The sequence below is a fragment of the Equus asinus genome, chromosome 3, assembly GCF_041296235.1.
Source record: "Equus asinus isolate D_3611 breed Donkey chromosome 3, EquAss-T2T_v2, whole genome shotgun sequence".
NCBI lineage: Eukaryota > Metazoa > Chordata > Mammalia > Perissodactyla > Equidae > Equus > Equus asinus.
Genome location: NC_091792.1, coordinates 61,569,714 through 61,594,047, shown reverse-complemented (window position 1 = coordinate 61,594,047; position 24,334 = coordinate 61,569,714). Strand labels below are relative to the sequence as shown.

The 24,334-nt window shown below is 54.2% G+C and overlaps 1 protein-coding gene across 1 annotated transcript in view; it reads right to left on the bottom strand.

Annotated features, from left to right (window-relative positions):
* The window catches only part of XKR6 (XK related 6), a 309,875-nt gene that overhangs the window by 23,344 nt on the left and 262,197 nt on the right, over nt 1-24,334 (bottom strand). Inside the window, exon 2 of the mRNA XM_070505102.1 lies at nt 3,217-3,413. Coding sequence (XP_070361203.1) covers nt 3,217-3,413 — 197 coding nt within the window. The remainder of the gene's footprint in view (nt 1-3,216; nt 3,414-24,334) is intronic.

Genomic DNA, 24,334 nt, shown 5'->3' with positions numbered 1-24,334 from the left:
CTTGCCCACACCTCTCACCACCGGGCCTGGAAGTGGTGCCACACCCGCTTAGGCACCTGCGGAGCTCGACAGTTCACAAAGTGCTCCACGTGCATCACTGCATCCCCCCTAAAAGCTAGGCATTATTGTCATCTCCCCTGCTATACCAAAGAGGAAAGGGAGCCACGAAAAAGTGAAGGGCGATGTCCAAAATCACAGCAGGCGATAAGTGGCGGCCAGGCCCCTGGTCTGGGATGAATATCCTATCAGGAGCTCACCCTCGTGTCATCCTGCCACCCGCGCCATTATTTGTCTATTTGCAGGGCCAGGCTGTGGCCAAAGTTTGGAAGAGGAAGGATGACGTGGCTGCCCTGGTAATATGGGGTGGGAGGAAGTGGGTTTGAAACTGAAACAGCAAAGGGCAGTTTAGATGGGGGTCTCAGACAGCAACAGGGTTGGGAAAAGGAGGACTCGGGTGGGAGAGAAAGGGCCCCTCCCCAGCCCCAGAAAATCTGCCCCTGGAGCATGTTGCCCTGGGCTGGGGAGCTGCAGACGCAGGACCAGAGGACAGGCTGGGAGCAGGGGCTCCGGCAAGCAGGAAGGATGCCTGTCACTGGCACCTCTTCCAGGCACCAGGGGCCCACAAGGGCTTCCTCAAGGCTTGTAGAGCAAGGATGTGCATTTCCAAGATGCCTCTGTGACTGGTCTTCCTCCAGCATCAATCACTGAGCGATTCTCTCGGTGCTGAGTACAAACAGTGCTCTCTGAACCGCTGCACAGGGTCTGTTCTCCGAGGTCCGGGAAGCAGGGACTCCCACGGGCTCAGCCATGGGCAGCTGGCCACACCAGTTCATTGCACAAGCCAATGGCCTGGCTCCTCGGGCACCCTGAAGAAAGGGCACTTGTGAGGGTCCCCACGTCCCTAGTTCTTCCTGATGCCAATGGGAGTGTGTGTCTATGTGAAGGGGAGGGTGTCCGAAAGAGAAGGGGGAGACTGGCCGGGCTGTCAGCCCCTCCTCAGTGGGGTTTCCTGCTTAGCGGCCCGATGCCCCGGCTGGAGCTAGACACGTATTTAGCAACTTTCAGCTCTTCTCCAGGACTGGGTTGCTGGTGCTGCAGACAGGGGCTGGGCTCCGGCTCTAGGCAGCTGGGTGCTCCAGGGCTGTGTAAGGTCTCTTCATGACAGTGGGGACTGTGGACACCTGAAAGCTGATGCTGGCCAGCACCATCCCACAAAGATTCCCACGTCCCTTCTGATTCCGTGGGTTCCCAGAGGGCAGAGGCTGTGCCTGCCTCCTGTGTGCAGCTCGTGCTCCCTACGGGCTGGCTGGGTGGTGGAACGGGGCTCAGATCCCAGCAAAGTGTCGGTCTCAGGCCTAGCTTCCCTTGTGTCCAGTCCAGGGCCCACAGATCCTCTCTCCTTGCTTCTGTGAGGGGTCAGCAGGACTGCAGCCAGGGTTTTCTGCGATGGAAGGAGCTGTCCTGGGGCCCCTCTTCCCTTGGGCACTTGCAGCGAGGGCTGTCCTGGCTCTGGAAGTGGGCAGGAGGCTTCACCTGAGATCCAAGTTCCCTTAGGGTGAGGGAGCCTGTTGGCAGCACAGTTGGGTTTCGACCCAGGTCCTTGGACTCTAAGTGCCGGGATGGAGCTCTCTGGCCTGAACGTCTCAGTCTTCTCTGACTGGCCTTTGAAGATTAAACTCCCTTTATGTAAAAATCCCTAAGGGGAATGGAGCTTGCAAAGGGCCAGCCAGTCTGGAAAAAGTAAGGAGGCGAAGCTGTTCGATGAAAGGCCCAGAGTTTGGCTGCCCTTGCCAGACCACATGGGACGAGGGGGTTCTGCTGGACAGCCCCTGCAGGTGTTCATGAACTTGGTGGCACTGAGGGCCTGCTGCAGCACCTTGAGGAGCTGTGGAACCCAGAACTGACAACCCAGGAGGCCAGGAGGTCCCATGGCCAGGGAGAGGTAGGGCATGGAGAGTAGACCCCTCTCCCCCCACTGCCTTGCTACCCCATGCTCGTACATGCTCCTACCCTCTGGAGCCAGGGACCTCTGGGCTGAGTCCCTTCAGAAACATCTCTGCTTGAATACTCCTAGTGACAGGAAACTCATTACTTCCTGAGACAGTCTTTCCATCACTGCATAGCTTCTGCTGTTTGAAATGTCTCTCACATGTTGAATCGATAACAGTCTCCTGGTAGTTCCCTCTGCCCTTTGGGATGATCACTCTTCCCCCTGGCATCCCTTCAAATGCTGGGATTCACCTAGGCCACGTCTTCCCCTGACTAAATGTCTCTGGTCTCCCTGATTTGTCACAACCTCCAGGCCCTCCTCATCCTAGACCTCCTCCCCTGCCGGAGCTCCAATGCCCCTGAAATGTGCTCGACCACACGTCGTGTGAGGCACGACCACAGCACGTCCAGGCTGGCCTGACCATCGGCGGCCTGCTGTGACACTGCCTTGACCACGAAGTCAAACCTCAAAAGGGCTCCTTGGGCAGCCAGGTGGCGCCTAGGGACGTCCCGCTGCTGTAGACCAGTGCTGTCTGGACCGGGCTCTGAGGGCTTCTGCGGCTCCTCGAGCTCATCTGGGGCCACGGTGGCCGGGAGGGGGGTGGGGGGACCAGTGGGTGGGGTGAGTGCCGCTCTGGACCTCCTCTCCCCCATTCAACTAGACCAGAGCTTCTTGAGCCTCTTTTATAAACGGCGCTTCAACATGAGCTTTGCTGTGAAGCAGGAGCACCACAGCTCAAAACTGCCTAAAACTGCTGGTGCTGCCTGACATGACTTAGTCTTTTTGTCACATGCTATCTCTGAGCCATCTCCCCCATCCCGTGTATGTGCAAACAACTTGGCTCAGGGAAGCGTCAAAGAAAAAGGGCTGTCCCTCCAACTGGGAGACCCAGGGCCCTCGCTCTGCTGCTCCCAGGGACATTGAGACCCCAGATCTGCTCTGCTTGTATGAATCACAGTGGTCTTGAGTGGGCGGGGCAGGCTTGCACACGGGTGTACGGGGAACGTCTGCGCCACTCGTGCACTCTTGCTGTGGGCTGGGTCAGCATCATACGGGGGCCTGGGTGTCTTGAGGACTCAGGGATCAGGATGGGCAATGCCCATAGCGTGTGCTGAGCACTGAGAGTGCAGGAGGCGGCCACCAGGTGGTCCCCGGATGGAGGGTGGGGGCCTGTCCCAGCCCTCGGGAAGGTCGTTTTCCCAGCCTCCGGGGTGGGGGGCACTCACAGGGCAGCGTCTCTGCGCTGTTCTTCTGGATCATTATGCAGAGCTGTAGCACCAGTTGGGGGGCGCTCTCCAGGAAGGTCTCGAGGAGGCGCAACATGTTGACGTCTGCATATTCGTACATCATAGCCCAGTAGAAGCGTCGCTGGTGTTCCTTCCGCCGCTGGCTCTGAATGCCCAGGTACATGGTGCGGATATACCTGCCAAGAGAGACGGGACAGAACACAGAGAGCGTGGGTGGGGGCGGGCGCTGTGCAAGGGCCCTGCCGTCCCCCAAAACCAAGAGCACCCTGTGCTGGGGTCCCCTCCTTTGCTCTGAGGTCTTCCAGATGCTTGGGCCAGCTCTAGGGGTTCTCCCAGCCCACCAACGTGGTACTAAACCTTCAGGGTGGGCTGGGGTCTGGGGCAGGCCAGGGGAGGGGTCTGACCTGCTTTGTGACCCTAGGCAAGTCCTCCTCCCCGCCCCCGGCCTGGCCTCAGTTTGCTCATCAGGAAAATGAGAAATAAGAGAGTGGGACCAAATGGTCTCCCAGGGCCCGCCAGGGAAGCATCACAGGTGAGCTCGGAAGGCAGTCGGTCGTTCTCAGCTCCGGGTCCCAGGGGAGTCATGCCAACTGGGTTTCCCCCTCTAGTGCACAGCCCTGCCCCTCTCTGGAGGAGGAAGGGTAGGTAACTGACATTTGTAAAGCTCCTACTAAGTACCAGTAGCTGGCTGGCCATATGTTGCCTGGGTCCCAGGTGACAGGCAGGTAAAATTCCCATGTAGGACAGATGTGGGACAGCTGGGCTCATTAGCACAGGCTCCATATCTGGATGGAGGAGCCACTGGGACCTGGCCCCAGGCTGCTAGACACCAAATCCCATGCACCGCCCTCCACACAGACACAGAGCCCGCAATGGCACCTGCGTCCAGGAGTCACACAAATGCACCCAGCCTGCTCCATCGGGGAGGGACAAAGGGCAAAGGAAGCAGGTACAAGTGGAGGGCATGGGTTCTGTCATTTTCTAATTGTGGTACCTGGGACTAATTACTGCAACTCTGTGTCCTTGTTAGTCTTCTTAGGAGAAGAATCATGGCATTGCGGGGTTGGAGGGAGATTAGAGAGATAATATGTGTGGGAGGCAAGCATCCTGGGCCCACGTGAGAAAACCCCATGCCTCATTTTACCCGAACTTTTGGAAGCTGTCTCCAAGCCATAGTCAAGGGGAGAATTAAAAATACTGAGTCAGCCAGTGGTCTCTGGGGCCAGGCCAGGGCCAGAGGGGCTGGCAGCACCACGCCGAAAGCACCATGCAGAAAGCATGGCTTTGTGGGCCCAGGAAGGATCAAGAACAAGAACCATAAGCCGGGGGCCACAGGCAATCAGACAGAACCATATGTGCGTCCCTGACCGTCCCCTGGGAATGTATGTCACTGTGCCTCCTATAGCACCGAGACTGAATCATAGATGGTGAGAGCATGGCTGACACCCAATACTGTCCCCACTGTCCTCGAGCATTGTCAGAGGCCCACTTGGGGCTGCTGGACTGTCCCTTCTCTGCTCCCATCACCACCGCCACCAGCCCCCGTGCCTCGATGGAAGAAGAATGCTCCCAGCTGGTTTCCCAGACCCTCTGGTCCCAGAACAAGCCCTTCTCCACACAGCGGGCAAGGTGCTCTTTGAAAAGCACAAATGCAGTCACGTCACCCCTTCCTTCCACCCTCTCATGGCTTCGAATAAAATCCAAGCCCCACCCTTGGGCTCATGGGACCCTGCCTGCCCTCTGGCCCCACCTCCCGTTCTCTCTCCTTTCTCCCATCTTTTCTGTCTCTCGCAGAGCACAAGAGCTTGTCTGTTGCTCGCACCGTCTCCCCAGCCGACTTGCGTCCTCCAGGCTGAGCAGTGCCGGCAGGTCAACCCTGCCACAGCACGTGAAGGCGGCCCATGCCCACTTCTGCAGCAAACTGATGAGATGCAACATAAAGTGGGTCACTGAGAGGGAGCAACAGGGGCAGTAGGGCGCTGCCCAAAACCTTGCATTAATGTTACAGAAGCCCATGCTTAGAAACAAAGATGCAAAAGCATACATTTGTAAAAGAATTTAAAACTGTAAAGTGATGCTCCTCTCCAATTCCAAAGTGGTGGGCCTCCCCCCAGTGCTCTCATCATGCACTGGAGGCATGACGGGCAGCGTCCAGGGTGTCCCAGGGTGTGCCTCAGAACCCTGTGACCCAGCAGTGTGACCTGAAACAAATGTGCGCCCACCCGACACCGGGTGAACAATGCTGTGCCATCTCTCTGGATTCCCAAGAGCCTCCAGGTCACCGTGTCTCTGAGGGGACCCACCCGGGGGTGCTGCGACGGTACTTTATTTCCTCTGGATACACTCCCTGGAGTGAACTCTAATGGGAGGAAGGCCAGGAGGCAAACGGACTGCAGGGGCTTCTGTCAGGGAGGGTGTGGGGGAAGGGCAGGCGCCCGGCCCGTCACCTCCTGGAGTCCCTGCCACGCCTTGTGGGGCAGGTCTGGCCACCGTCATTTAACACATGGGGAAGCTGAGGCTCTGAAGTGAAACGAAGCACTGAGTCCCAGTTCTGCTCCAGGTCTGTCAGTCACTGGCTCTGAGCTTCCCACATGTCACCACCTCTCTCTGGGCCTCCCCGGGAGTTCCCCAAATCGAGGGACCGGGTAGAGGCTCGGAAAAGGCCAGGGAGGTTGTTGGACCTGACCTATAAAGCTACAGGGTCACTGAGAGAGAGACAGAAAGACAGACAGACACAGAGACAGACAGAGACACACACACAGAGGAGAGGCACAGAGAGACAGAGGGAGAGACGGAAGAGGGAATGGAAAGAGAAAGGAGAGGGAAGCAATGTGAAATTTGGGGCCTGAAGAAGAGGACTAAGAGGAAGAGGTGAGGCAACCACAAGCCCCGACAGGGAGGGCCCGCTGTGTTACAGGTGGTTTGGGAGGGGTTGGGGGTGAGCAGACTCTGAATAAAGGGCGAAGGAGGGTCAGACTGATCAGATCTGACGGTGGCTTGGGAAGGCAGAGCAGCTGGGGACAGGGGTGCCCCGGCTGAGGGGCTGAGGCAGGGCTGCAAGTCCAGAGATTCCCCAGCAGCACCCAGAACAGCCACATGCCCAGCAAAGCTTTGGTGCCGTGGGTCTCACAGGTCGATGTGGTCTCTGTGATCTAAAACTCAGCTCTATCCCCATGTGGTAACCGCAACACACAATGCTGTGGGCCACAGACTCCCACAGGGACCGGACCACAAATCTATACTCTCTCAGGGGTACACTCAGACCACAGACTCTGCCTCTCCAGACTCACATGTGGCCCAAGGTGGAGAAATGACTACAAGACAGAGTCAAGCTTACCCATCCAGGTCCCAGGCCAAGGTGACACGAACAGATTCACCTAGGTCTGCCCTGCCAGGGCAAAAGGAGCATTTGATCTGGCCCTCCTCGCCCACTTCCCCCAAGCCACACACCCCTCTCCCATCATGGCCAGGGCAATGGAAGGCAAGGGGCCCGGAACATGCTGATTCAACTACAATGTCTGCCAGAGAAACCAACTCTGAATTCCCTCTGTGAGAGCATCCTAGGGTACGGGAAGAAATGAGGGTGAGAGTGGGCGAAGCCAGGCCTCTCCCCGCGGGATGATGAGCAAACAGATTCTGGGAGCCCAGCGTGCACCAGGATCAAGCCCAAAACTAAATTTGGAAATCATGCCTCCTGGGACGCCAGCTCATACAGCCTCCCACCTGGGACTAGGAGCTGAATCAGAGTCCAGCTCAGGATTTCCCGATCAAGTGCCTTCTACCTATTCTGCTCCCTCAGTCTCCTGCACCCCCTCTTCTATCTTTCAGTCCTTGGGTCTCCAATAAAAGACTGAGGGTCCACGTAAAATCCAGCATGTATCTAGGTAACCTCTGGGGCCGTCCAGCCAGCCGCCTCTCGCTAAGCCTCCAGACCCCGTGCAAAGACAGCCTCCGCTCCCGGCCACAAGGTGGCGCCAGCCCCTAAGCCACGCAGAGGGCCGCCCCGCGGTGACCTCATCGCCAGCGGGGGCTCCGAGGGCCGGCGGGCGCCCTCCTCCGCGGCAGCGCGCGGCTGGGGGCGGCGGGCTGCCCCCGGAGGGCTCGGCGTTTGCAAGAGAGAAGGGGGGCTGCTGCTCCCCCAACCCTCTTCACCTTCTCCCAGGCCCTGGCAGGTTCCAGAAGGCACCTCTCCCCCGGGAAGGTAGTTCAGGGGAGAAGACACCCACCTCTCCTCCACATCTCTTGTCACCTCCTGTCACCCCGTCTCTCTCCCAAGATCAGATCCTGAAACGCGTGGGCCTAAGAGCCGCGAGGCAGCGTGTCCTCATGGAGCGAGGACGGAGCGCTGGCCTGCTCTGCGGTCAGAGGGCTGCACGTCCTGGAGAGATCCCCGCCATCCGCCCGGCACAGGGACTGGCTGGGGGTCTCTCAGCTGCCGCAACGTTTAGAACGTCATCCTCTGTAAGCGGGCGGCTTCACAGAGCCTGAAGCCCGGCCTAGCATCTTGACAAATAACGCCTGATGTTTGTGTGGCCCTCACGTGTGCCGGGAGCTGTTCAGAACACTTTGTACTTATTAACACACTTAATACCCGCAACGACCTTATGGGGCAGACGCAGTGTTGCTCCGTTTTACAGACGGCGAACTGAAGCCCTGAGGTTAGGAAATGCACTTAGTTTACCCAGGTAGGTAAGCGGCAGAGCAGAACTTCAAGCCCAGCCGTCCAGCTCGAGGGCGGCGCTCTGAGCTCCTGCCGCACGCCTCTGAAGGCTAGACTGTGGGTCTCTTTTCCTCCGAATTTAGCACAGGGGAAAAGCACAGTTTGCCCAAAACACCTGGGCTCTCTTCTGGGTCTGTCACTGGCTGTGTTCCCTTAGAGATCAACTCCTAACCTCTCTGAGCCTCAGTTTCCTCATCTGTAAAATGCCTGGCCCAGAGCAGGACCCCAGGACATGCTGAAAGAATGAATGCATGCAACCATGCCCCCTCAGAGGGCCCCGGGGGGGCGCCAATGACATAATGCCTGTGAGAATATCCGGGAGACCAGAAGCCACAGATGGCAGCTATTACTGCCCTGGGAGGTGCTCTCCTCCTGTCTCCCCCTCAGCACATTCTGCTTATTCTCCTCCCAGTTCTGTCTCCTCCCCTTACTTTGTAAACCATGGAATTGTTTAAAGTTCCTTATACCTGCTTCCAGGAGAACTCTCTAGTCCTCTGAGCACAGTTTCACTTTTACACCAGCCCTCTGAGGGGGACACATTTGTCATCTTCTTTTTCCCATTGGCTCATTGAGGCTCAGAGAGATTGAGTGATATCCCCAAGGTCACACAGCCAGTCGTGGTTCAAGCAAATCAGAGACAGTCTTACCCAAACTGTGTTGCCCCACTGAGAGTTAGCTATAGCTCTCCATGAAACTGGCTGGGATGGGAAATAGTAATTTCTTCAAGGAGTGGGACACTGAACCGGTTCACCTGTCTGGGCCTGCAGTCCCCTGCTGCTTCTTATGACACTCTCAGAAATGACATTTTGAAACCTCTGTTATTCCATAGCCCATCCTCAAAGCCCCAAATAGGGCTGAATCCGGGCTTTGTGGGGCCTGAAGCTTAGAGAATCCTCTTAAGCAAAACACTAAGGTCTACCAAACATTTATGATAGAAATAGCACCAATTCTTCACACTTTTTTTCCAGAAAATAAAAGAAGAAAGAGCACCTCCCCATTCATTTTGTGAGGCCAGCACTGCTCTGGTACCAAAGCCAGACAAACACTATAGAAGAAAATAAGACCACAGACAATAGCCCTCACAAACATAGAAGCAAAAATCTTCAACAAAGTGTTAGCAAATCAAATCCAGTACCTAGAAAGAATGACACACCATAGCCAATTGAGATTTATCTTGGGAATGTAACAATAGTTCAATATTCAAAAATCAATCAATGTAATCAACAATATTGATAGGAAAAACTACACGTCATGTTATTGATGCATAAGGAAAGCATTTGACAGAATTCAACATCCATTCATGATTTTTAAAAAAAGACTCAGCAAACTAGAAATAGAAGAGAACTTCCCTGACCTGATGTGCGTGAAAAGCATCCACAAAAACCCACAGTTAAGGGTAAAGGAATTCTTTCCTCTTAAGATCAGGAACAAGGCAATGATGTCCACTCTCACCACTCCTACTCAACATCATACTAGAAGTCCCAGCCACTGAAATAAATCAAGAAAAAGAAATAAAGTACATACAGATTGCAAAGAAAAGAAAACTGCCCCTGGTTGAAAATGACGATTGTCTAGATAGAAAATCCCAAGGAAGATACAAAAAAGCTCATAGAACTACTTTGCTAAACGTACTCATTAGTATGTTTAGCAAAGTCTCATGATACAAGGTCAGCATACAAAAACCAAATCTATTTCTATAGATTACTAACGAACAATTGGAAATTTAAATTTTAAAAATATATACCATTTAAACTAGCTCCCTCAAATGAAATGCTTGGAAATAAATCTAATAAAATGTGCAAGATTTGTGTGCTGAAGCTACAGAACACTAGTAAAAGAAATCAAAGAAAATCTAAGTGATAGAGACATACCATATTCATGGATTGAAAGACTCAATCTAATGACAATTCTCCCCAAATTGATCTGTAGATTTAACATAATTTCAATAGAGGTCCAAGCAGGATGTTTTGCAGATATAGACAAGCAGATTATAAAATTTATATGAAAAGGCAAAGGAATTAGAACAGCGGAAACAATTTTGAAAAAGAATAAATTTAAAGAACTCACATTACCTGATTTTAGGACTTATTTTAAGGCTATAGTACTTAAGACAGTGTGGTGTTGGCAAAGAGGGAGAAACACGGATCAATGGAACAGAACAAAGAGTCTAGAAATAGACCCACACGTATATGGTCAATTGATTTTACACAAAGGCGCAAAGATAATGCAATGGAGAAAAGATAGTCTTTTTAATAAACAACATGGGAACAATTAGTCATTCATATGCAACAACTAACTTAAAATGTATCATAGATTGAAATGTAAAACTATAAAACTTTTAGAAGAAAACATAGGAGAAAATCTTCATGACCTTGCATTAGTCAAAGAATTCTTAAAAAGGACAGCAAAAGCTGTCCATAAAAGAAAAAAATTGATGAATTAGAGTTCATCAAAATTCAAAACCTTTGATCTGTGAATGACATTGTTAAGAGAATGAAAAGACAAGCTACAGATTGGGAGAAAATATTTGCAAATCTCATATCTGACAAAGAACTTGTACCGAGAATATATGCAGAACACTCAAAATTGCCAACTCAGGAAGAAGGAAGGCAGGAAGAGCTGGAGCAGAGGAGAAGCGACGAGATTTCCCACCCACCATCCCCTCCTGTTCCTCTCTGCCCTGGCCAGAGTCCCCTTGGGTCAGGCCTTGAGGACCCAGCCACTGAGGAGAAGACTCTGCTGATGACACCCCAAGGGGGGAGGTGAGGAGTGGCCATGGGTGCTGACTCACCCTGGGGCTGCCCTGAGGATAGGGAATACATAGGTAGGGGCTACAGGATTCAAGGCAGAGCTGGCCCCACAGCCCTCTCCCCGAGGCCCCCTTAGGGCAGCCCAGCTGTTGAGGGGGGCCTGCTGGGGTGAGGGGTAGGGATCTTACTGTCTACTTAGGTAGTTGAATAAGCAGGATAGTCTTGGGTGGTCTTAGCAATCTCCAGCTAGTAAGTGGCTTCTTCAGGAACCCAATTCTTTGAGCTCCTGTATCCCGCCCGGGGAGTGGTGGTTGCCTCACAGGTGCCTAAGACCCCAGCATGGCCTTCATCTTTAAACTTCCCCTAGGAAGGGAAGGAGGAACCTGAGATGAGAGGTGGCATCCATCGTGAAACAGGAAGTACAATCAGGCCTTGCAGGCACACAGATGGGACTCCAACCTCGACTTAATGCACTCCCCCAGGCCTGCCTTCCTCCTCTGCGTCCAAGTCTCCCCGCAGAGGGCCAGCAGGTGTCACTGTGAAAAGGCTGCCCCTCCAGAGCCCACATGCCAGTCAGGGAGGGGATGGGACCCCAGGAAGCCACTAGAAATCTACTGGGCATACGCTGGGTGGAGGCCATGGCAGACCCTGCATTTCACCTGCAACCCACAAGTGCAGAGCGAGCCCCACTCGGGAGCGAAGGCTGGGTCCTGTAGAAAGGCCGCCAACTTTCCATCCTCGTGGGCGTCTGCGGATGCTGCCTTGGCAGCAGAGCTGGAGCAAGACCACACGACACAGCTCCTGCCCTCCCCATGGGGCTCCCAGGGTCTTGCCAACTGCTGATGTCCCACCCCAAGGAGTGTGTCTTGCTTAGCAGCACTCATCCGGGCTGTATGGGACTCGTTCACAGTGACCACAAGCTGAGGTGTCACATCCTTTACCCCTTGTCACAGGCTACTGAGCCCATCGCCAGTCAGCGAACCACTTTGTTCTCTTGCTGGCCCAGGCCCCAGGCTCGCTGCTGATTCTCTCCAACCAGGTATCAGAGTGGCAGCCTCTTCCCTTCAGCCGGCGCAGAGCTGCAGTTGGCTCCACGCCGTGGACTCCTGGCATCCTTTCGGGCCCTGGACCGCCATGCACTTGGCTCAGTACAAACAGGATGCCGAGGCTAGGGTCGTGTGAGGACACGGCTCTGGTCCTGGCTGCCAAGCTGCTAGGCAGCCCACAGTGTCTGGGCCACCAGGCCAGGCCCCTCAGACACCAAGAGAAGGAGCAGTGGGGGCTCACTGGCTCCTAGGGGGGCAGACCTCAGCGGGGAAAGGTCCAAGGAGGGGCTCTTCCTCTCTGCCTTCATGGACCCTGGAGCCCCCTCCAGCCCTGTCCTTTTACCCTCTCCTCTGTCTACTCTTCCTGCCCACGGCCCACTCCCACCCCCAAGAGCTTGGGCAGCATCCTGCCTTTCTGACCCTTCTCCCCTCACTCCTTCCTCCAAACGCCCCTCCACTGCTCCCTCCTAGCTTCCCCCAAACACAGCCTCAGCCCTTTACTCCAAATGGCTGTTAAATGCTCCAGAAGCCTCAAACCAGCAAGTCTTCGGGGTGATGCTCAGAGGCAGGGACAGAGGAGACAAGGTAACAACAACACAGCAGCTCAGAGGCCTAACCTTCTGGGCATTCAGCAAGCGCCCCGCCTGCGGCTGTCCCTGTGCCATCTCACTTAACCCCAACTGCACGAGGCAGGCATCGTTACCCACCTTGGAGGTGGGGAGATGGAGTGAGGAACCTGCTAGTGTCACCCAGCTGGTGTCTGCTGACCTGTGCACTGCCCGAGAGCCCAGTGGACTTTCTTCCTAGCAACAGCCACAGGCGGCTGTGCAGGTGTGTGAGCTGTGATTAACACCCGTCACCTCTGCGGGACCCTGGCCCAGGTGGGTGTGCCCCCAGCCCGGCTTGGTTCCCCATTCCACCGCCAGCCTCCAGCAGAGCGCCTAGCACACAGGAGCAGCCGGCAGGACATCTGCTGACCGAATAAGGTAGCAGGCTGGGCCTGAGTCCCTGCCTCCGGACCTCAGAGCCCACGGTCTGAGTGGCTTGCAGGATCTGGTCACTCCGGAGTGCCCTGAGGTGAGGAGGCTGGAGGGGCCCAGCAGTCTGAGGCCATCCTAGCCAGCAGGGCCTTGGCTCACCAAGGAGGCCCCCGAGGTCAGGAGGTGGGTCTGGGCCTAGGCCAAAGCAGGACTCAGGACCCCCACGGCCCATCCAGGACTGTGGTCCTCAAGCCAGGGCTGCCCTGTCACCAGCAGCCAGGCCTGCAGACAGCCACATCTGGGGCTGCACTCTGACCCCTCCACGGCCCCAAACTCCTCCAGCTCTTTCCCAAGAGACGCAGAAAGCTGGCCTCGAAGGCAAGACATGCTTTTTCTCTGAAGCTAATAATAATACAGTTATTCACCTGAAGAGTTGTTTGCTGTTTTAAAAAAATACCTTTATATTTTTGTCACATTTAAATACAAGTAGCCATGCCTCCAGGGCCACTGCGAGTCATCTTTACCCTTATCCTGAGTGGGTGTGGCGCACACTCTGTCTCTCACACATACATGTACACACAATCACACTCATACACACACCACCTACAAGAACACACTCCACACAACACCACACTTATACACACACACACTATACTCACAATGTACACACACTTTACACACAAACATCCCCGGCGTGTACATGCTAACTGTACATGAAGCTCATACACCCACGTAGCCACAGCACAGAGACACGCAGGTACAAGCTACCATATACAAGTACATGCTGCACACATCTAAGGCCCATACTCACAGACACCTGCAGGCACACAATCACATCTCTGCGTCAGGTCAACCCTGGATTACAAGGGTGTGCCCCACCCCGACACCTCCCTGCCTGCCCCCCAAGGCTGCCCTCCTGGCCCTTCCCTGTCATCACAGCAGGCACAGAAGACAGAGGAAAAAGCCAAACCCACATCTAGCCACTGGGCTCTCTTGGGCTGGGAACCACCTCAAGAGAGAACAGGGCCACCACAATGACTAGTAAGGGGAGAAGTGAGAGGATGCAGGGGCTCTGAGTCCAGTGACATCCTGCCCCCATAGCAAGGACAGAGCTGGGCTCTTACCAAAGCCCCCAAGGCCCCCTGATGTCTGAACTTGAGAAGTGCCCCCCACCCCTGGCCCTGTTCACGCTTGTTCTACTTTCCCTCCACCCACACCCAGGGCAGGAGACGTGATCGTGTGCCTGCAGGTGTCTGTGAATCAGGGCCTTAGATGTGTCCTTTCCATTTCTGACCACATCCCAGGGCTGGAAGGGTCTAGGGCCAGGTGGCCATGCAATGGCTGTAGGAGAAAGTGACCCAAAGGAGGGGTGGCGGAGGCTTCAGGGTCCCAGGCTGCGTGGCGTTTGTGTAGGAACCTTGCTGGTCTGGGGCTCATTGCCTGCTGAGAATTGCTGAGCTGGTCACCAGGGGCCACCCAGGAACGGTGTTGACTGGGGAGCTCCAAGGCTGCTGTGCTGCCACCTGCATGCCATTGACTGTGCCCAGGTAGGGACCCCTGTGCTATTCTCTGGGGTCCCAGATCTGGTGTGAGCAGCAGGACAGAGCAGAATTCCTTCCAGTTCTTCCAGCCCATTCATGGATCTCAGGGCATCTGCACCTGAATTGTCACAGATGGGATTGGGGTACAGCCTGCAAGCTCCACCAGGTCACCATTCTCACCACCCGCGTTTCACAGATAGGAAATCGAGGCTAACCTGGACTTTTGACCCAAGTGGCTCCGTACTGGCTCTGCATCCAGGTGCTCAGTCTCCTGCTTCCCTCACCACTCTCCCACACCTGCTCCCTGTCCCCTGGCCACACCTAATGGCTCTCCATTTCCAGAACTTCCTGGTGTGTGCCATCTCGATGTCTTTGCTTAGGCTGTCCCACTGCCTCGAGAGCCATCCCTGGGCAGGGCACAGCTGTCCTCCACATGCTTACTCCCTGCCCAGGTCAAATTACTTCCCTCCTCACCTGCCCATTGTGTCAGGTCCCCAACAGAGTAACAGGGCCCATTATTGAGTTCCTATGTACCAAGCACAATGTGAGCGCTTGACATATAGCAAGTCATTTCAGCCAAAAACCTTATGATTGTCTGCAGATGAAGAAACTAATGCAAGAGGACACGCCGGGACGTAGCTACCAGGATTCACCCATGGTTGGACTCCCGAGAGCTGCTTCTCTGTCCTCCTGTTCACTATCTTTCTCTCATTCCCTCTCCCCCCACCTCATTTCCCCCTGTTAACAACCCTATGAATTAGATCGTCTATTAGTCCCATTTTACAGATCAAGAAACCGAGGCTCAGAGGGATTAAATAGTGTCGCCCAAGTTGGAATGCCGAATTTAAGACTCCCTTTGTTTGCTGTGTTACATGTCTCTGTTCCCACCCTCAGAGACCTCTCTGCTCCACTATCCTAGCCTTCCTCGCAGCCCACTCTATGCAAGAGTCCCTTACATATACAGACGCCTCTCCAGCTAGGTTTTAGCTCCCAGGAGGGGATCCATACACTCGGTGTCCCTGGCCCACCATGGTAGACGTGCGATCAGAGATGCTAAAGTGAATTTAGCCCCTGCTCTGATGGAAAGCTGGTCTCATTTGACCAAGAGATGCTGCACCTCTACCTTCAAATACAGGAAATACCCGCCCTCAAGGTAGACGACCAGAACATGGACAAGAGCTCAATTAAGGCAGGAAAGATTCGGGTTAGACACAAGAGAGCTTACCAACCAGCACAGCAGGATAAGGCTACCACAGGACAGGTTTTCCTCCCCTGTCTGTAGAGTCTAAGAAGAAAGAAGTCAGTCTACGGGGGCTGTCAGACATCGAACACCCACAGCTCCTTGAGGTGGGAGGCTGGACCTGCCCAGCGCCCTCGCGGCCCTCGCAGATTTTCACAGGCACAGCTAGGTGCTCCCAATGCCCACGCAGCCGTGTACGCGTGTGTGTCTGTGCACAAGTCCCACCTGCGGCCTCCCTCAAAACCAACCGAAATGCAGCCCCCAAGCCTGGCACAGCAGGAGCAATGCCAACACAGCCCCGGCTGTGGGCCACGGGCTCTCTCTGAGTATGAGAATGGACTCTAGAACCTTCCACCGCCTGACTGGCCCTGGAGGCCCCTCCGCTCCCCCACCCCCACTCTGGCTGAGATGCCTTCCGTGTGGAGGAAAGGTGGAGGGGCCAGCTGCCAGCTCAGCCCTTGAGAGCAGCACTTCAAATCGGGGCTATATTTAGCTCTTCTCTCCAGCGACCCTGACATCAGCTGAGCAATGGTGGCAGGCTCAGGGCACACATCTGAGAGAGCAGGCGTGAAATGGCATTTCTTTGCAAGGGCCCAGGGGAAATAGCGGGGGAAGCACCATGAAGCTCCAGGGAAGGACATGGCTGCAGGGGGTGTCACCCACTAGTCTCCCCAGACGTAGGGTCTTGGTCTCAGGGTAACCTAAGCGTCTCTCAGCATCCCAGGGCTCAGAAGAGCGTAACATGAGGGGAAACTGCACCCCTGGCCCTGGCTCATTTCTCACCAGCACAGCGGGCCCAGTTCCTGCCCTTCTCTGAGACTTTCTCTGACAAACTTGATTAAAAAGACACAAACACCTTCTGAAACCCACATATTGGAGAAATGCTTTTTGTTCCCCATTATAAGCTCCCAGGAGGACAGAGACCAAGTTCTAGGTTTTGGTTTCTCTTTGCATACCTGGGCCACAGCACACAGTGTTTATCTCATAAATGAATTGGCCAGCCTCTTAATAAAATCCTTGAGCTCTAGAAAGTTCATGCATTTATATTCCAAGCTCCCAGGGCTGGTGTAAGGAAAACTTCCCTCTTCTCCTCGCTCAGGGTCAGCCTGTGGCTCCGCTGGGAGCATCCAGGAGCTGGAGCCCAGCTCTCGAGGGCCCTCTTCTCTGCTCGACTTCCCTCCCTCTTTTGTCCTCAAGCCTTACTCTCTGACCCAGCCGAGGTCCCCACTCCCGGCTGAACATGTGACTGTGAGCGATGATTCCTCTCTCTAGCCAGCACTTGCCCTTTCCGCCCAGGCAAGCGAGCCCACGGCCGGTGCTGCGCCTGTGCTTTTCTGCTCGGAGTTGGAACCACTGCCACACCCACAACAGAAAGGCCACTTGCCTTCCTCCAAATTAGTGCTGAAGACTTCTGACAACAGGCCTGACAGGTGTTGCTGTGCCTGTGTCCTGGTAAAAGGGGTTTGCTGGGCTCCGAGACAGCCCGTGTGCACACAGGCTGCCTGAGCAGGATGGGGAGACTGGCTCTGCCTACACGGGGGAAAACAGCGGCCGTTCAAAGCACCTCTCAACTTTAAGGGGGACCCGCTGACCCAAAGGAAAGTCACCTGCACTTTGCCAGGGGATTTGCATCATGTGAAAAACACATAAACATGCATCCACCCAGTGCAACGGCCCAAAGGAGCCCTGGGCCAGTGGCAGGAGGACATGCCTGCCTCAGTCGTAAGCCTCAGGGGCAGGGAGTAGCTAAAATCCTCCGGTGTCCCCTTTCCAGCCCACAGGAGTCTGTGGTGAATGAATTAATCTGAGATGTCAGGGGAGGTGCTTGGCCTCCCGCACCACCTCCTGGGGGTGATGCACCCCAGTGCTTTCTTCTCCCTGTGGGCCACCTCATCCTTTCCTTTGCTCTCAACTTTCAAACTCTCATGAGCACTCCAGTGCAGCAACCCAGCCCCCTCCCAACTGTATTCGAGTATTCAACAGCCATGATTGAGCTCCTACTGCATGCCAGGCACAGCGCTAGGCCTGGGGATGCAGCCCTGTCGTCCTTGCTCCGCATCGTGCTGCTTCACCATCCCATGGCTCTGTTGGCCCCGATGGAAGACACAGTCACTATGTCAGTGGTGTACGGGTTCAGTACAGGTTCTGGAAACTGCCCTCCAGCCGTGAATGCTGCCATTGGTGAGTGAGGAATGGACCAAAGAATCCATGTGATGACCCACTGACCCACTGATGGCTTTGACTCTGGCCTCAAGGCTGTCCTGCTACCACCATGTCCTGGCTGTGTGGCCTTAAATGTCCTTTGCCCCATATTTCCTTCTTGGTGAAATGAGCAGCTAAGACCAGAGGCGCTCTCAAGCCCTGGGCCTACAATGACCCTGCAGACTTTGTAGGGCCTAGTCTCCTACTCAGAGATCTTTCCAGATCAGAGGTCGCCCTGCAGGACTAGGGTCACCTCTTTCTGAAGCCCCCTCACCACCCACCTGCGGGACTTGGGACGTCTTCCCCTGGGGCCCCCTCACCACCCACCTGCAGGCTTTTTCCTTCATAAGAGAGGCTCAGTGTCTCCCAGGAGTGCAGCCTCTCCTCATCCAAGCCCCCTTCTATATCCAGGCCCCTGTTCCAGCCTGGAAGCTGGACAATACCATGTGTGCTGATGCTGGGGCCTCCCAGGGAATAGAAATAAAAGGTGGTGTTTATTCGATTTGGTACTGTGCCAGCCAGGGAGGCCAGTGGCATTTCCACATCTTAGAGCATATTGCTAAGTGATACAAGGCCAAATCCCACTTGCCAATGCCGTGGGCAGTCCAGCCTCCCCAGGGGGCCCCCAAAGTCAGACACAAGAGACAGTGGCAAAGGCCGGGCCTGGGGCTCTCCCCTGCACCCAGGCCAGCGTTCTGCTGCTCTCCTCCTGATAGTGTCCCCATTCACTGCTCAGGACACCAAGGAAGGCAGAAAGAGCACTGGGCTGAGAGTCAGGAAGCCTGGGCCCCAGGCTGCCTCTCCAGTTGACTGGTTTTAGGGCCTGGGACTCCGTGCCCCCTTGCCTGACTCCAGCACGCCCATCTGTAAAATAAGGAGCTGAACCATCATTTCTAAGTTCCTTCCAGATCTCCAGTTTTCTCTCTCTATTTTTTTGAGGAAGATTAGCCCTGAGCTAACATCCACTGCCAACCCTCCTCTTTTTGCTGAGGAAGACTGGCCCTGAGCTAACATCCATGCCCATCTTCCTCTACTTTATATGTGGGATACCAGCCACAGCATGGCTGGACAAGCAGTCGGTGCGTAGGTCCGCACTCAGGATCCAAACTGGTGAATCCCAGGCCGCTGAAATGGAATGTGCAAACTTAACCGCTGCACCAACAGGCCAGTCCCCAGATCTCCAGTTCTAAGGGGTAGCCATGCAGGTTCCCTTAACTGTTCCATGCCCTGCAGGGAGCAGGCCCACCGTGGGTTCCCAGCTCTGGCCCTCCTTCCCCTTTCATGGCAGCAGTGCCGTAGGTGAGGTCACAAGAGGTGGGGGAACACCTTAGATATCTGAGCAGAGCAAGAGCTGGCTTGACCATAATGTTAGCCAGCTCCACCCGCAGTGGAGGGAGTGTGGGAAGCGGCGTCTAAGCTTGAGCTCAGGTCGCCTGCCACGTTGGGGCTTTCAGAGGCCATCCCACTCAATCCTATTTCCAGGCAGTAGCACTACAGACGTATCAGGCCCACACCAGAGTGGGGTTGAGAATAACAATATACAATACGATTACTTTACAGTTTATCTCTCTGTTTCTGGACACTCTCCCATCCCTCCAACCTTCCACAGATGCACCTGCATTGACTTTTCCTCGTCACCTTCTTATGGTTCAGACAAGGTGGTCTTGATTCTCCCTGCAATCAGGGCAGGAAGCAGGGGCCACACAGCAGTGCAGAGCACGGGGCTGGAAGCCCAGGGCCCATTCTCCTCCCCAAGGCTCATAGCCGAAAGGGTACATCCCTGTTCTAGAACAGTCATCTGAAAGGAGATCAGTGAGGCCTCCCACGTGCCAGGCGTGGAGCCAGGTGTTGGTCCCACCCCAAAGGAGTGCACAGCCAGCAGGGAGACAGGCAAAGCCTCCATCCACTGAACTCACCCTTAAGGCTCTCAATGGAACGGTGCTACTGAACTTGGTACGTCTATTGTTACTCCCATTTTATATATGGGGAAACTGAGGCAAATGGGCATTAAGTAACTCACGCAAGGACACAGAGCCAAGGACCAGAGCCTATGGACTACACTGTCCCCCAAAGCATGAGGGGCTCTTAGAGCACAGAAGAGGGAGCTCCTAGCCCAGTTTGGGGGAGCGGAGGGGCTCAGGAAAGTTCCAGGAGGAGGTGAAGTCTGAGCAGCATCTCGGATTCTTAAGAGACCAATTCTACAGGCCATAAGCCTGTTCCCTGCCAAGCCCGCCTTGACCCAGGGTGCACAAGGCTGAGCTCATGGTTCCTCCGACGTGGCCCTCTCCTGGCTCTTTCTGATGAAAAATGACCCGTGGGGCTGAAATTGGGAGCTGTCTGAGGTCGGGAGCTGGGTGGTCCTCACGTTTCCATCCTCTCTAGCCCAGGAATGAATGAATGAATGAATGAGTGGTAGAATGGATGCAAGAGGGGGTGGCTGTGGCCAGAGGAGGTCAAAGGTTAGAGGGAGGAGCAGCTTCCGAGCAGGGCAGCGTAGGATTCCACTTCCTCCCGCAGGTGTGGTCACAGCCTGGCCAGTGGGTGGGAGGGAGCCCCGCTTGCTTTCAGCCACCAGCCTCCTCTAGAGCCTGCTCCAGGATGCCACCCAAAGCCAGTGTGCCACAGGGCACTCTCCCAGCCCAGGACCAGCCTGAGAGAGGCCCCATCTCCCAGGGGTTCCCGACACAGGGGACAGCGAGCGCTCCTCTGGGAGCCTGTTAGCACAGAGAACACCCACCCTGTGCCAGCAGCCCCGGGATGGTGAGTCCGGGCCCTTCCTGTCCTTCCCCCTGACTGCCCTGCGACGGCCAGGGTCACACCAACACCTCAAGCCTCGATCACTTCCTCCATAAATCGCAGATGAGGATCTCTCGTGGATTCCCGTTTGACTTCTTGCAGATGCAAGTGGAGAAAGTGATGTGTCCGTCCAACAGTCTTCATCTAAGAGCACACACGGGGACAGAAAGCCTGGTTTCCTCCCTCAGACAGAGAATGCTTAATAATTGATTAATTCATACCTCAGCACATTCTGCACCGAATTTGAGATGGTGAGAGCATATGATACAGTTGGCCGGCACCACAGACCCTTGGCTCCCTGGCCAAACCGTCCCCCTCCCAAGGTCACCCTCGAAGTAATTGTTGAACATTTTCTGTGAGGCAGGCAGCTTGCTAGAAGTTTCTCACATGCGATCTTGTTCAACCCTCACGGCTGCTCCATCAGGCAGGTGCTATTATTGTGCTGTTCTATACATGAGCGACCTGAGGTTGGCCCAGAGATGGCATGTTACTTGCTCAAGGCCACACAGCAAGGCTGGGGGAGCTGCGATTCACACCCAGGACTGACCGTGAGCCCCAGAACCTCAGCAACATGCTCTGCATCCTCCCTGTGACGGTGCCTTCAAAACCTCCGAGCGCTCCTCGATTGGAGTCACTCATCCATCAGCTTCCCCCCGGGTCAGTTATCCTGGGCCAGTCCCTGGACCAGGGGCTCGGGAAGACTGGAGAACGTGGCATCCCAGGTCCCCGCCCTTGGAACTCATGTTCTGGGTGGAGGCAGACGATAAACAAACGAGCAAATAATTCTGCCGACATCACGCTGGGGTGGTAAGTGTTGTGGAGGAAACAAAGCAGCCAAAGGGATGGAATTGTGGGCGTGGGCGTGGGCGTGGTGTAGAGGCCGCCATGGGGGTGACCCAGGAGGGAGCACAGACCTGAGCGCAGCAAGGACGGGAGCCATGAGGAAGGAACAGCAGGTGCCCAGCTCAGAGAGGGGAGTGGGCTTGAGGAGGAGCAGTCACAATGCTGGGGGTCTAGACACCGGACAGGCACCAGAGGAGGCGGGATGACCTGGAGCTCATCACCGAGGAACTTGGTTTTAGTCCCAAATGGCAGTAGTGGCTACGTGTACATTACACATCGTACTGTTTTGTCCTGACCTTTATCCCTAGGTCTGTCTGCAATCTTACACAAGCCCTTTGACCTCTCAGGACCTCAGAGTCCTCACCTGTAAAATGACAAGGCTGGCCCAGGCGACCTTCACTGGCCTTCATCTCGTTCCCTGCCATCAATGAGCATTTGGGACCAGAACCTGATCTTCCCTTGGGGGTGACCGGCAGGCCTGGGGACATGTGGCCCAGTCTGGGGTCCGGCGGCCCATCCTGTACCCCTACTTGGGTGATCTCCCAGGGAGGGGTGCAGCCAGCCAGGGTGGTGCTGTCAAGAGTTTCCTGGACAGGGAACCCCGACAAACACCTGCAGGCACGAGGCTGTCTGGAGGCTCGGCAACCCTCCATGTGGGCAGAGGCTTGGGCCAGTGTGAAATGGGCCCTCACATGGGTGGTGCCTGGGTAGGAAGGCCGCTGGAGGGGTGTGGTTTCCTCCTTACCAGGCTTGAGCTGGGTGTGGAGAGCCTGAGCCCAGGGAGGGGGCCAGAGTCAGCAGCCAGCATGCTGTCCCCACGACTGGAAGAGGTCAAGCTGGGGGCATGATGAGTGGACCAAGAGTCCAGCGCCAGACCTTCACCATCCTTCTGTGTGTTCGGGGAAGCATTGGATCAGCTTCAGTGCGGTTCTGAGCCGAGGCTGGGTAGCTGGGAAGGAGAAGGTTGGGCCATGCAGGTGTTTCTTCCTTCCCCTGGGCACAGCAGCATCGCCTTCTGCAGCTTCTCTCCCAGGCCTTTCCAGAGCCCCATTCCATGCCCCAGCCCACCTGCCTCCAGGCCGGGATATCTGGCCTGCATCTAATTGAAGAATATTTTCATCACCCCCAAAAAAAGCCCTGAATCCATTAGCAATCACTCTACATTCCCTCTCACCATGGCCCCTGGCGAGTACTAAGCTACTTTCTGTCTCTATGGGTTTGCCTACCAGGGAATTTCATAGAAATGGAATCACGCACATGTGCCCTTTTGTGTCTGGCTTCTTTCACTTAGCATAGCACTTTCCAGGTTCATCCATGTTGCAGCTTGCATCAGCATCCATTCCTTTCTATTGCTGCTAATGTTGTGTGGATACACTGCCTTCTGTCTATCCATTAATCAGTTGATAGACCTTTGGGTTGTTTCCACTTTTTGGATATTACGATTAATGCTGCTGTGAACATTCATGTACAAATTTTTGTGTGGACATGTGTTTTCAATTCTCTTAGGTGTATACCTCTTAGTGGAATTGCTGGGTCATATAGTAACTCTAGGTTGATCCTTTTGAGGAACTGCCAGACTGTTTTCCAGAGTGGCTGCACCATTTTACGTGCCCACCAGCAATGTGTGAGGGTTCTAATTTCTCCACATCCTTGCCAACATTTGTTATTATCTGTCTTCTTAATTTTAGCCATCCTTGTGGGTGTGAAGTGGTATCTCATTGTGATTTTCATTTGCGTTTCCCTGATGACTAATGATGTTGACACTGTCTTGATTACTGTAGCTTTGTAGTGAGGTTGGAAAACAGGAAGTGGGACTGCTCCAGCTTTGTTACTTATTGACCATTTGTCTATCTTCTTTGGAGAAATGTCTATTCAAATCTTTTGTCCACTTATTAATTTGCTTATTCATCTCTTACTTATTGATTTGTAAGTGTTCTCTATATATTCTAGATACCAGTCCCTTATCAGATATATGAGTTGCAAAAATTTTCTCCCATACTGTGTTGTCTTTTCCTTTCTTGATGTACTTTGAAGCACAAAAGTTTTAAATTTTGATGAAGTCTAATTTGTCTATTTTTTCTTTGGTTGCCAGTGTTTTTGGCGTCATATTTAAGAAGGCTTTGCCTAACCCAAGATCATGAAGATTTACTCCTAAGTTTTCTCCTGAGAGTTCTATGGTTTTAGCTTTCACATTTGGGTCTGTGATCCGTTCTGAGTTGGTTACTATGTACAATGGAAGGGAAGGCCCCAACTTCCTTCTTTCACTTGTGGATAGCCAGTTGTCCCAGTACTATTTGCTGAAAAGACTATTCTTTTCTCATTTAAGTGTCTTGACACCCCTGACAAATATAAATTGCCCATAAACATAAGGGTTTATTTCCAGACAGTTCTGTTCCGTTGACCTACACGTCCATCTTTATGATGGCATCACACTGTCTTGATTACTGTAGCTTTGTAGTGAGGTTGGGAAACAGGAAGAGGGACTGCTCCAGCTTCGTTACTCTCTTTCAAGACGGCCTGTCTCTCTCTCTGCCTTCTAACATTTATCAAGTGCAGATCTATGTCAGATACGGGTCTAAGGTCGTCATGGTATTAACTTGCTTAACATGACCTGGGAGGTAGGCTCTATCATAGTCCCACTTTACAGATGAAGAAACTGAGGCAAAAGGAAATCAAGTAACTTGCCTAAGGTCACACAAGTGGTGGGCAGCAGAGCGGGGAGGTGATCCTAAGCCGTGTGGCTCTGTTTCCCTAACAGACACTCATAGAAATGCCAGGAACATGGGGGTGAGCTAGTCTGGGTCTCCCCTTTTATAGAGAAGAAATTGGAGTGTAGAGAGACTACTCCAAGGCTCACTGTGACAGAGGGAGGATGAGATCCAGGTCTGCAGATCATGGTCTCTGCCCACACTGGCCACTTCCTCTTTCCGGGCAGCCCTGCATGTTCATTTCAACGTGATGCTCATTTCAGCGTGACGT